Source organism: Chenopodium quinoa, unplaced genomic scaffold (assembly GCF_001683475.1).
Source record: "Chenopodium quinoa cultivar QQ74 unplaced genomic scaffold, ASM168347v1, whole genome shotgun sequence".
Taxonomy (NCBI): Eukaryota; Viridiplantae; Streptophyta; class Magnoliopsida; order Caryophyllales; family Amaranthaceae; genus Chenopodium; species Chenopodium quinoa.
Window position 1 is genome coordinate 1,862,310 of NW_018743920.1, and position 14,231 is coordinate 1,876,540.

Genomic DNA, 14,231 nt, shown 5'->3' on the forward strand with positions numbered 1-14,231 from the left:
TTGGCAGGAGGGGATGATTAGAAACTTGCCTTTTTGCTAAGCATCTTTTGTTTCAACTTTTGCGTAGAATAACTCCAAGGAAGTAGCTTTAATGCATTGCATATTTGCATGCCTTCTTTTCATACCATAAGTTTATTAAATTAATATTTTGACTCTCTTCAAGGCTTCAACAAAACAAAATATTGTACCCAAAAAGATACGTATATAATACATAATGTATAAAAAGTCATACGTCGTATTTGACATTACATTAATAGGTCCATATTAATTCATAGTGAATGAGTATGCTACATACAATATAATTTAATAAGATTATTGTCTTATAACCAAATTAATAAAATTATAAAATTAAAAAATCCTGGTTAATAGAGTAAACCGCAAAAAAAAAAAAAAAAAAAAAAAAAAAAAAAAAAAAAAAAAAAAAAAAAAAAAAAAAACTCTAGAAATTCATACAAAATGCAATATGCATGTGTATACCTAAAGTTTTCACTAATCAAAATCAATAGTCCATTTATGTTGTTATGCCATGTGCGCAGAGCATATTGCTTCCAACACGTACGGGTGCATGATCATGCATTCATGTGTTTCTAAGTTCTAACTTTCTACATAATTTGTTATATGTACTGTTTTTAAACTATTACAATTTACAACAAGTTCGATCACTAGCTATATGCTCAAAGCTCATATATGACGTGCTTTTGTTACATGAAAAATGTCAATATGACCTTTTTAATTACAATATTTACACATCTCACTTGAGAAAATGAGTCATAGAGTACGTATATTTTTGGGTTCTCAATTTTAAAATTATATAATTGTTTGATTATATATACTTTAGAAGATATGATCCCTTTAAGTTAATTTGAATGCATCATGCTTGCTTTGAGCATCGTGCACTAACATGAAAACGAACGCTTCTTCAATTCTCATGGTTCCTATGACGTGCTTTTATTACAAAAAAAATATTATAACAATACATTATAGTTTTTACACATTTTATTTTAGAAAATTAAATGAGTCAGTAGCAACTAGTTACGTACATTTATGAATTTGTGTTAGTTATTAAAAATAATTATGCATTTGATTATATATACTTTAGAGAATAATGGTCCCTTTGGATGCATCATGCAAGCTTCGAGTATCTTGCACAAACATGAAAAGGAACACTACTTCAATTCTCATGGCTCACAAGTCTATTTCACGTGACGACGTCTCCCAATTCCAAAAAAAATAAAAAAAAAAAAAAAAAAAAAAAAAAAAAAAAAACAAGAATTAAAAATCATAAACAAGTAAAATAGAATTTGAACATATAATATGACATCAATGTCATATTAATAGCAAAATAATAATCATTAGTAGGGTCCAACAAAAAAACCATATTATAAATAAACATCCACATTATCAAAGATTTAAAAGCAAAAAGAAACCATTAATTAATTAATAACAATAATATTGGTCAATACAAAAATTACCCAACAGCAGAACTAGTCGCCGACCAAATGGAAGACCACACTACTACACTAGTATAGCTGTATAGGCATGTAGCTCTGCCACATACATCATTTTCTTAATTAGCCTAAACTTAACTACCAAAACAATGTCATTTAATCATTATTAAAATAGGGAATGAATGAGATTTGATATTGTGTGGATTTGAATAGACACAATATGATTAACTTGGTCGTTTTTTTAATTATTAGATTTGGAATATTTATGGGTTAGTTGACATTATTATGTCGTGGACTGATTAATTTGGGTTATTTTAAATTTAAGAATTATTAGTATACAAGTACATATATTAGTGTCTTATACCACTAGGGTTTTTGTTAGCTAGTCTAATAAACCTATTTTATAAGAAACTCTACATCTAATCCTTAAATATAAATCAATCAAGATTGAATCAGGATTATGTTTGATTATTATTTATATCTAGGGAATAAAAAAAAAAACCTTAATCCAATAATTATATTAGGAGTTGAAGTTTGTTTAGTTTTGCTTGTTTTGAAATAATTAATAAGCCATTTATTTGTAAATTTAGACTCGGTTTAGTTTATTTGATATTGTCTGAAATTATACAATATATTTGTCTGAATATGTCTAGACTTTTTTTTATTTTAATTTTTTTTTCGGAATGTGTCTAAACATATTTTTTATCATTAAAATTATTTTTTCTAAACTTATTTAATCTATTTGTGAGTGATATTATAGCTCGTTGTGGTAATTTTTTTCATCAGATCATGACTAAATAAATGTTATAATAGCACAACCTTCAATAATTAAGTTTTTTTTTTTTTTTTTTTTGGTTCGAATGAACAAGGGCGATATACAGCTTATAAATGAAGGTGGAAGGATTTAAACATGTGACCTATCATACACAATACACATACCCACCAAGAGTGCAAGACTTTATTAGTAACCTTCAATTAAATGTGAGTTCATGTAATATTGTAATTACTTTGATCTTATCTTGCTAAATTAATTAGACCTAAAAAAAAAAAATCATACAATTCCATCATTTAGTGAATTTGCGTTGGTTCGCTTTCTGTAAAAATATGCATTCGGCATGCATTGCATGCTTCACATCTTATATATATACAACTAAATAACTAATACAACTATACAATACATACTCTTGTAATAAGCTGCAACTCTACGTACAATACAATGAATCTTTGGTAAGATCTGAATTATTAATTACCTTTATTAATCTATGGTCCAATTATAAAGTGTAAATATTCGTTTTAATTACGGTTATTTCATGAAATGCTACTGAGCAATTGCGAAATTCACCAAATATCATAAGCCTTTTCTAAATTCACCAAATGTCACCGAGTTTTAAAAAAATTCACCGAGTGCCATTAATGACGGTTGGCCGTTAGTTGACCCCACCACTTGCCACGTGTCAACTTCTGATTGGTCCGTTTTTTAAAATTAAAAAAATTGAAAAAAATAACAAAAAATTAAAAAAAAAACAACAAAAAAATTAAAAAAAAAAGGAACTCAAAGGTGACCGGCCACCACCTCCTACCTGCCATCGAGCCCCTTGCCCACCCCAAAACCCTAGCCGCCACCACCCCCTGCCGCCGGGGCTAGCACCGGAAGGCGCGCCGGCCGCCGGCGACCTCGCCCCTTCCCTTCTCCTATCCCATCGCGACCCACTGGAGCTTTAAACACAAAATCCAAAACCCCACCCCCTTCCTCCACCTCCCCGAACAATTCAAATCAAATTGGGGCTTAATTGAGGTTCGTTTATGCGGCTGCAATGGTGCGGTGGTGCGAAGGCTGGTGGTGCGGCTGTGATTAATTGTGTGTGGCGAGCAGGGGTTGCGGGATTTTGGTCGGAGCAGGTTGTAAATGGGAGAGGAGCTGCGCATGGTGGCTGTGAATTAGTGGTGGAGATGCGTCGCTGTAACGGAGCTGGTGGTTTTGGGGGTTTCGCAGGTGGTTTTGGGGGTCGGCGATGGGTCAGGTGGGATGCTAAAGGGCCGGCCGGCCGATTTTTGTTGGTTACGAAGGTGGTCGGCCGTTTTCCGGCAAGGTAAGGGGAGGGGCAGGGTTTCGCGGTGGTGGCTGGGGTGGTCTCAATGGTTTCTGTTTTTTTTTTTTTTTTTTTAAAAAAAAATTTAATTATTTTTGGTTTTTTTTAATATTTTTTTTAAAAAAGGACCAATCAGAAGGTGACACGTGGCAAGTGGTGGGTTCAATTAACGGTCAACTAATGGATATTGACGATCAACTAACGTACATACCTCATTAATGGCACGGGGTGTCAATGTGCTATTTGTCATTGGCATTTGGTGAATTTAGAAAAGGCTTATGGCATTTGGTGAATTTAGCAATTGCTCAGTGGCATTTCATGAAATAACCGTTTTAATTATGGTTGATTGATTTTGTTTGGGTCCAATTTACTTCAATTGGGCCGATCCTCAAATGTTTTAATTACAAAGCCCAGAGCAAGGTTCAACTCTCCAAATAATTGCCAAGTTAGTCGAGGCCCAATCAACGTGGCAAGCCCACTCATAACAAGAAAAAGGCCGAATTCCGACGGACATCTTCCGACACAAAATTCCGTTGGAAATCCTATATATTCCGGCGGATTTATATTCCGTCGGAATTTATGGGCTTATTCCGTCGGAAAATCACTATTCCGACGGAATATTCCGTCGAAACATTAAATTTCCGACAGAATTAAAATCCGTCGGAAATTCCGTCTAAAAATTAAGTTTCTGACGGAATATTCCGTCGGAATATTATTAAATAATAATAAAAAAAACCCTTATATCTCCGGAATCTTCCTATATACGCCCCTTCAATTTCTCTCTCCTCCTCCTTCTCTTCCTATCTCCTTCTACTGTATCTCTCTCCTCCTCCTCCTTTCTCATTCCATCTTTTCTCTCTCCTCCTCCTCCTCCTCCTTCTCTTCCTCTCTCCTCTCCTTCTCTTCCTCTACGCCCCTTCTCTTCTTTTTCTCTCCTTCTCTTCCTCTACGCCCCTCCTCCTCCTTTCTCGTTGTTCTTCTTTTTCGGTCATTTTTGCCGACACCACTAACGCCGACCTCAACAACAACAAACACCACCGTTTTCACGGTCATTTTCGCCATCAACAACAACAAACACCACCATTTTCGCCATCAACATCAACAACACAAGGTTTTCAAGTCAAATTCGACCATGAAAACCCTAGATCTAGGGCTTTCATGGTCGAATTTGGCCTCGTAAACCCAATTTCGAGGTTTTGTGCGGTGGAATCAAGGTATTTTTTTCGGTTTTTTTGATTTTAATTAAATTTCTGTTTTTTGGTTTTTTTAATTTTAATTAAAGTGTTGTTTTTCGGGTTTTTTTTTATTTTAAATATATTGCTGTTTTTCGATTTTATTTTTTAGAAAATTTATGGTGGTGGTGGTGGATATTCGAGTTTGGATTGTGGTGGTTGTGGTCGGATCTTTTGATGTTTATTTGGGTTGCGGTGTCGTGGTGGTAGAGTGGGTGGGTGGATTTTTTGGTGGTGGTTTTGGGTGGTTTCGGTGAAGCACGTGGGTGTGGTGGTGGGTGGGGGTGGTCTGGGTGGGTGTGCTGCTGGGTTTGGTTAGTGGGTCAAGTACGTGGGTTTAGTTTAGGGGGGCTGGTGGGGCTGGTGGTGGTTTTGGGTGGTGGGTCAAGTACGTGGGTTTTTTGGTGGTGATTTTGGGTGGTGGGTCAAGTACATGGGTTCAGTTTAGGGGGGCTGGTGGTGGGGGCTTTTTTTTATTTTATTTTTTTTATTGTCGTTTCCGACGAAAATTGTAGGAGATTCCGACGAAATATTCCGTCGGAAAAGGTACATTGCGACGGAATTTTCCGTCGAAAGTGGTATATTCCGACGGAATCTTTTCCGTCGAAAAATTGCGACGGACTCCCGTTTAAAGTCAAATTCAACCCCGACAGAATGGATTTTGTCGGAATTTCTGTCGGAAAGGTGGCTTCCGACGGAATTTCCCTCGGAAAACATCCAATTTCCTACGAATGGTTTTGCGACAGACCTGTTCCGACGGAATTCCGTCGGAAGGCCCTTTTCCGACGGATTTTTCGATGTTTTCGACGGAAAAATTTCCGTCAAAATCCAGTTGTTTTCTTGTAGTGACTTGATTTAAGGTCCAGTTATCTATTGAGCAAAATATAAGTCTTTAATCTTCTCTCTCTACATTCATTCAATTCAAGCCTTAAGCAATTAATACTCTTGCATAACTTTCTCTCTTTAAACACTGTATTGACTTCGGCATCGGAGGGGTCTTCCACGGCACAACCCCCGAGGCCAGTTTACGTGTGTTTGCTGTGCAGGAAACCCTCGTCCCAGTTATCACTTGGGTTGAGTCCAGTCTTCAGCCTACTAACAAGGTCCAGACGAAGGACCTATTGTTTTCATCCGAAACAGATTTGATAATTTCTAGCTTACAAATTTCGTATGTAGAAGTGTAGAACTATGTATAATTTAAAAAAGCATACTAAGTAGCTGTTAAAACGATATATAGCAGGTGAGATATCTTAGTATTACATTATTGATACTATTTAACTAATTAATACAAAAAGGGGATTCTTAATTTCTTACTTTCTTAGTATACTATTGATAATATATATGCACATGTATTTATTTGCAAAAAGGGATTAATTGAATGAATGACCTCATAAACATTAATTTGTAGGACGTTCACATATGACAATACATAAGAAAATAGCCCGTTTAATCTTTTAAAATAATTACCAATTCTTATTAGAAAAACTCTTTTTTGTCTATTAATGTTAGAGACTTCCATCCTTTGTTTTTGAATTAAACTGTACAAACTTTAAGATCAAAATTGATTGATGTCATGGATATATTATAGTCCTTGTTGAAATTCCACATCCCTTCTTTTTCTTTTCTTTTTTGCATGACAAAAGAAATCCACTATAATTTAATTTTTGAGCCTAAAACACGCATTATTACGTACGGCAAGAATCATTTGCAAATTGCAAGTGAATCATGATTTCAAGCCTACCCACTTGATCGATATTAATATCCTTTTAAGAAGGCGATCCTGCAGCTCAAATTCAAGGTGTCAACATCAAAATAATATATTAATAGTAGGATTTGTCACAAACTATTTTCTCGTTCAATGGGTGAATTCGTAATTTTTTTTAAAAAAGTTAGGTTTAGAATATCAATGGTATCTCCAATTATAACCCCTCTAGAATGTAAGTGGTGCGGAATGATGTATTTTATGAAATTGTTACCGACTTACGTACCGTTGTACATTTTTTTTTTTTTTTGAGAGCCCGTTGTACATAATATATCACAAATTCACAATAGAGTGAGAGAATTAGTGGAAATTAATTCCCATTTTATAAAGTTTTGTACTAAAAAATAACACGGCTGCGTTGTTTTTAATTATAGACATGCATATATATAACTAATAGATTGAGTGATTACAATCGCGCGTAACGACTGATGGAGGTTTAAGATGGATAGAAAACCATCAAAATTAGAACAAAATAAATAAATGAATAAACCAATTTAAATACAGGGAATATTTTTGGTGAATAGAGGGAATAGCGATGTAGCATGTAGCTAGGTTGTTACATTCAATCTGTTAAAAAAAAAAAAAAAAAGGTTGTTACATTCAATCATCTTCGACGTATATATAATCTCTGCTTATTATTAGATAAACGTTTAGTTAAAAATTCCAACTGAAGCAGACTTATAACCTAACAGGTTTATTTATTATTTTTGGGTGCAAATAACCTAACAATAAGTTTACTATTGTACTAAAATACGAGGTACTAGTTGGTTGAGACTTGAGGTGCTAAAATAGACATTAGGAGATTATGATTCCCTTATATGGAGTGCGTATACTTCCTGTTAATATGTACCACTGCATTACGTTTTATGTTTACATATTTTTATATCAAATTGTCTAATTATATTTGTAGGATAGGAATATAAGAAGTATTAAGGACCAAGCAAATATTAGATTGCATGAGCTCACGGTAAGGATTGAGCTTTCTAACCTTGAGGTTGAGGGTTCAATCTCCACTAAGGGCAACACTTTGAGTGTAGGAATTTCCCTTACCCTTCCTCCTTACTCTCAACTTGTCTAACCCACAAGGCCACAACGATCGATTCGGTTGATCTCAGTCCAATAGGACAATTTATCTTATCTAACTACTTAAAAAATATACGTCTGATATACGAAAAATTGAGATTAAATGATATAAACACACGTAGGCAGGTCAAATTTTTTTATTTTATTTAGATGAGGATCATTGTAATAAATGATTAGTTATTCATTCTCAATCTTTTCATTATGCAACCCTTAAAACATAAAACTTTATGTAAAACATTTTTCTGAAAAAATAGTCAATTTTTTGAAATGGATATATAAATCATATAACAATATTACACCATAGATCTCAAATCTATCATTATTTTACACTCCTTTTTTTCAAATTTAATGTAAGTTATCGTAACAAGAATGTTCTCCTTAGTTCTCTTTTGTTACAAAAATAATAAAACATAATTTGTTTATAATTATAAAGCGTTTTATTTCTGTGTGGTTGGTCACACCATATGGCCGGCTGACACACACCAAAACACTAAACGGCTAATTCCTAATCAATTGAATAACCCATAACTGACGATTAACCCTTGACTGAATATTCCCTGACCGACCGAGTAACCCCCGATCGATCGAGTAACCCAAAGTAACCCCTAAATAAGAAACCCCGGACACACGATGTGACCAGGCACATATAAAATTAAAAAAAGCGTTCATGCACATATATATTTATAATAGGAGCATAAGATGAGTAGTACTAGTATAGTAATAATACTCTGTAATTCGTTACAACACCAATACAAAGGATGAAGATTTTTCCAAGGTAACTTTAGACACCCCTAAGACAAAAAATGTAGTATAAACAATACTGTGTATTCTAATCAATAACAATTACCTTGGAGAAATCCTTACCTAAAACAAACATTGATTCTTTATTACTCCGTTTAAAACTCCTATCTTTAGTAATAACTAATACTCCCTCCGTACACTACTATTACCGCTAATATTTTTTGATGTAGGGAGGTCTATTGTTAATGAGTTGAGAAACCATAATTTCCCAAACCTTAATCTCCCCATCCAAACTCCCACTACAAACCGAAACAACACCGTTTTCCGTCCTCGAAAGAGCGGCCGCCACCGCCAACGACCTCACCGGTTTATCATGCCCTTCCAAAACACCCAAACAACAAAACAATCCCCTACTCCCATTCCCACACTCCCCCTCACCTCTCCCCCAAATCCGAACCGTCCGATCCGCACCCCCACTCACAAACAAATCATGTCCATCCAATCCAAGCAAGCACAACACAGCTCCATCATGACTTCCCACAACCTCACTCTCAACCATCCGATCATTCTCCCCTTCTTTCTCCCACGCCATTATGACTCCGTCACAACCGCCCGATAACAACACCTTCCCATCTTTACTTAACGCTAATGCATTCACAACCGTTGATCTATGATTCTCCAGGGTACATACCCAGGAGTGTCGCACCCCTTTATCGTTACCCCTCTCCCATACAATAATCGTCCCGTCAGCTGACCCCGTATACACCGTCCCATTACTCGAAACCACTACCGCGTTAACGGCGTCTTCGTGCGCCGTTAACGACTCTAAACATTTATAATCCGAAGCCCTCCATATTTTCAATGTTTTGTCCCATGAAACGGTATATATTAACCCGTTACTTAACGTCATCCCTGAAACGGCGTCGTTATGTTCAATCCAAAGTTTCCGTTTATTTCTCCTAACTTGTACGTAGTTTTTTGCACAAGCGAAACGACGTAATTTATCTTTTATTGTTGGGAGGGTTGTCTCTAAACGGTGTCGTTTCCATACTCGGATTTTACTATCTTGATGAGCTGTCAAGATTTTGTTATCTTCGTAGAATGCAATGGACTTGATGAACCCTCCTGAGGACAAATCCCGGCCCTCGAATGAAACTACGGGGCAGAACGTGGTTAGATCGAAGGTGGTGATTTGGTTGCCAGACGCGGCGTAGAGGAGTTTATCATGGGTTGCTAAGCAAGAGATGTGGTGGTGATTAGGTGTTTTTAAGGTGGCTATGCATTTGTAATAAGGGTGGTCGACCGGGATTAGTTTTTCGGCCGGTTCGATATTGATATGGATATAATGAGATAGAAGGTAATTTGTGGTGGTGCTACTATTGTTGGAGATTGAAGAAGAAGAGGTGCTTCTAAAACTCCATTCTTTAGATAATGTGGAGGAGTTGTTGCTACTACTACTTTCAAAAGCCATGTTTTAAAGTTCGTTTGGATATCTTGGAGAAGTTTATTGGAGGGGTATATATAGGCGAACATAAGTGCTGCGTAACGTAATTGTATATAAGTATATTCGTATGTCTCATGTTTGGACTGTTCTTCTATACTTATTTTTATGCACGCAGTACTAATTTATTTTGAGAAAAATAACTACATATCATCAGAAATCGGATTAAATTGACTTAAATATTAAAATATGCTCACATAAGTAAACAATTAAGTAAAATTAAACGGGTTTTTTCCGACAATTTTGTACCCCATTTTATTACGGAGTAAATACTTTATCGGTTTCTAAATAATTAACATAGTCAAATTTGGGACACAAATATCAATGTATCAATTTGATTTTAAATATATATAATTAAATATTAGTAAAAATTATTAAAAAATTGATATTATGAAACTTTATATTAATACCTATCTAATAATATATTTTATGATAAAATTTGTTTTTTAATATGTTACTTAAAAAAAAATGATTGTAAAAGTTAGTATATGAATAGTGAAAAAAAGTAAAAAAAATGTCAATTATTTAGGGATTGGAGGGAGTATATCAATAATGAAAAAAGTCGAGCAAATTTGGCATGCCCCATTAAATCTACAAGTTTTGAAACTAGAAGATTAGAGATGAAGAGCGAAAATTGTCCCACCGAGCGTGCCAATTTGTAAACCATATAAATTCAAACCTGCAATATACAATTAAAGAGGTAGAAAAATATACGAAAACAATAATTTCATTAATATTTTGTGGGATACAACTCTCGTAGATCTCTTGATTCCTCTCTCCAAAGGACTTGATTTACCGGGTCTTATTATCAACTTATTCCGATTATGTCTACAATCTTTGGTAGTAGGGAGGAGATGGGTCTTTGTGAAGTAATAACCAATTTCACATGAACACAGTAATATGGACTTTATGAAGTTATGTAAATATAACACTCTATGTAAGCCGTTCTTTTATGTTTTTAATGTTAACATTTAATACAAGATCTTTAAAGAAATGGAAACAACCAAATGTTTGATAATGTTAATTTAGTAATTAAAAAATTTGTTTTATGTGGAGCTTTAGGTTCATGAACCATGTGGCAGCAGTTGAGAGGAGGGGAATAATGTCTCGAATGATGATTCGAGGCCTTCCAAAAGGAGGTTTGATAGGTACCTGGACATACATATCAAGGGGCATAAGAGACATTTCGCATGAAATTTACCCATCTCTCTCCTCCTTTCTCTCACCCCCATGTGCTGAATTTAAGTGTACCACTGGGTGATTAATAGTATCACTAGATGATCAAATAGTATCATTGAACATTCAGTGGTACTATATATTCATTCAATGGTACTGTATATTCATTCAGTGGTACTAACTACGTGTAGAAATAGAATCACTACATAGTCAATGATATTATATAAGATTTCAGTGGTACATTTAAAACTGGTCCCACGTGCCCATCTCTCTCCTCCTTTTCTCCCACCCCCATGTGCTTTACAATACTTTTCAATATTTTAATGTTTGATATGTATTTGCACATACATATCAAACCTACATTAGTACTTCCTCTGATGATTCACCCTGAATATTTAATTACGAACGTGGCAATGTATGAGAGGTGGAATTGATTGTGTAGGCCCACTTCTTGGCCAATAGGATCTTAGATTCTTAGTGCTACATTCAAAAAAGAAAAATGACGAAAGTTATTTTTTTTGAAAAAAAGAAGTGTGTAGGTCGGTTATGATACGAGGTTTATTTTGTAGATTTTTTTGATTGATTAGTTAGTGTTGCTTCCACCAAAGCAAATGATTGATTCAAGGGGAATAATTTAGAGGGATTACATTAACTATGATTGAATTAATGTTCAAGAACAAACATTCAATAGCAACCATGAATTTATAAATTAAGGCTTTAAATATCTATGTGGTACTCTAATAAGTTGGTGAAGCAACAATACACGATAGAGACAATGAGGTTTCATTGTTTTCTTTCACGCGAGTTCTAAGAAAGTGTAATAGGAAAGACCTAAATGTTCTTAAGGTGTAAAAAAGCTAAAATTTTTAACAAAATTGAGCTCGTTCATGCTTGTTTATTAATAAATGAGTTGAATAAGTTTTAAAACTCGTTTGAAACATGAGTTTCAACGTATATGAACAAAAATATACTCAAGATGATTCATACAAATTCATGAAAAATCATTGATTTGATTTTTTTTTTTTTTCATGGAAAAGTCATTTATATGTCCATCAATTAGTTCATCTATTTATATTCATGAACAAACTTATTTATAAGAAAGGCCCAACGCTCATTTAATAATAATTTTTTACTTATATCACAATTGCTAATTTAAATACAAATTCTTGTATAAAAAAAGCTAAAATTATGATAAATATTTAATTATCATGCTGACTTTAAAGGCGAAATAGTTGATTATAAAAGAGCTTGTTTACTTTGTATAATTTTTTTTTTTTAATTTATATAACGATCGAAGATGTTGTATGAACTTGGCGCGGTTAATTAACGAGCAATTCATGAATTATTGGCAAACACTCTAACCTCTTGAACGAACCAAGCTCGGTTGACACCTAATAAGTTAAAATAAATGGACATAGGCATGGAAATACTTGAATTAGCTCGACTCTTTTACACTGAAGGAATAATAAAAAGGAAAAAAAAAATTGAGGGAAAAAAACACTTAAGTACAAGGATAGAGTAAATTTTATAGGTCTAAGTCGTTAATATGGACAGCAAAGTTGTCTCCACGCCAAATAAAATCAAACGTGGCCAATCTAGGACTAGGACTGGGTTTATAATTGGGCCAATATTTCTTGGGCTTAAACGATTGAGTAGACTAACAATTGGGCTAGGTCCTTTCTTCAACTTCGCTTTGGCAGTTGCTCTCAATCTTAAAGTACTTGTATAGTTGTAATCTATTACCTCTGTTTCAATTTATTTGTAACATTTAGTCTCAATTTACCAATTACAAACAAATTTTACCTGGATTTTGATGAATTTTACGAAGTATATCATTGCAAATAAAACGAAATATAGGAAGTATAACATATGTTGATATGTGAGCACGTAAGGATTTACCAACGATGGTAATCAAGAAATTGATGGGCGGCATGGGCTAGCTTAAATCAATGACCGCCGGGGCTAGTAAAAGAAAGTTGTTAGTACGTTGACTGATAATCCGTATGAATGTTTCTATTACTTTGATTTGCAACTATATTATATATTGATACTAGGTTAGGTCCCGTGTCATGCACGGTACGTTATCTTAAATAATTTTGACAAATTAATTTATTTATAGCATAAAATATAAAAATTGTTTAATATCTTGAACAAAATTGAAGTAACATGGAATATTTGATCAAGATCATATTCTTAAAATTTATTCCACCAAAAATACATCTTCTTGAAAAAAATTTATATATTTCCTTATTATTCCGTAATTAATTGAGTATCAACATAAAAATGATAATTATTATTTCTCATCTATAGAGTTGACAAAATCAAATTTTTTTTAAAAAAATAATTTCCTTAAATAAAATTTAGTAATTAATTATTAAAAAAATATACTAAGAACACACCAGAAATCGACACGTGTCATTGCTGGTGTGTCTTTTAGTATATAGTTATTGATTGATTTGCTCGTTTTATGAAGAGAATTGAAAAAAATTAGTTAAAAAATTGAAAATTTAAACGATCATTTATGTTTGACTATTTTCGAGTTAATTTTGTAGATCTCTTGTTGATTGAGTTTTGTATTGATTTTCTGATGATTAATGTCAAAAATTGGAAAATCCAATCGAGATTTTTGGGAAGGTAGATACAAAGAAGGTGATGGTGTAGGTGGACTGGTGGTGATGGCGGAAGCTAGAGGAGCAAGGATTTTGGCCATACTTTTGCTCATTTCCTAAAAAATAATTGAATCGATCAATGTTTTGTTAAAGTTTTTTATATGTTAGATGATTATAAGATACATGTTAGAAGGATGTTAGAAAAAAATAAATAAATTATTGGATCGATCTATTTAATTTATTATGCAAGGATGCGTGTAAACTGCCAAGCATTATTCACGTCCATCTTGGAAGTGTTAGTTCAAGTGAACTGCTAAACATCGCCCGCAAATCTCCACATAAAGCCCACAAATTAAAAGTGAAATGACTCTTTTGCCCTCGAACTAAAATTATATTTTCTCTACTCTAGTAAAAAACACACTCTCATCTTCTCTTAACTTTGTAGTCTCACTTTCTCTCTCGAAAATATTTTTTCAAAATGTCGAGGCGGCAAGGCAAGGAAGTGGCGGCACCGGTGGCCGGAGCAAGGGGGTTTGGAGGAGGAAAGGTATGTTTTTTTTTTTGTAAATTTTTTTATTTAAAAAAAAAA

General features: G+C 33.9%; 1 protein-coding gene across 1 annotated transcript; it reads right to left on the reverse strand.

Moving 5' to 3' along the window:
• Positions 1 to 8,268: 8,268 nt before the first annotated feature.
• Positions 8,269 to 9,863, reverse strand: LOC110687591 (protein JINGUBANG-like). The gene has a single exon (XM_021864234.1). It carries the CDS (start codon positions 9,825 to 9,827, stop codon positions 8,568 to 8,570), a length of 1,260 nt encoding a protein of 419 aa, XP_021719926.1. The 5' UTR covers positions 9,828 to 9,863; the 3' UTR covers positions 8,269 to 8,567.
• Positions 9,864 to 14,231: the final 4,368 nt, after the last annotated feature.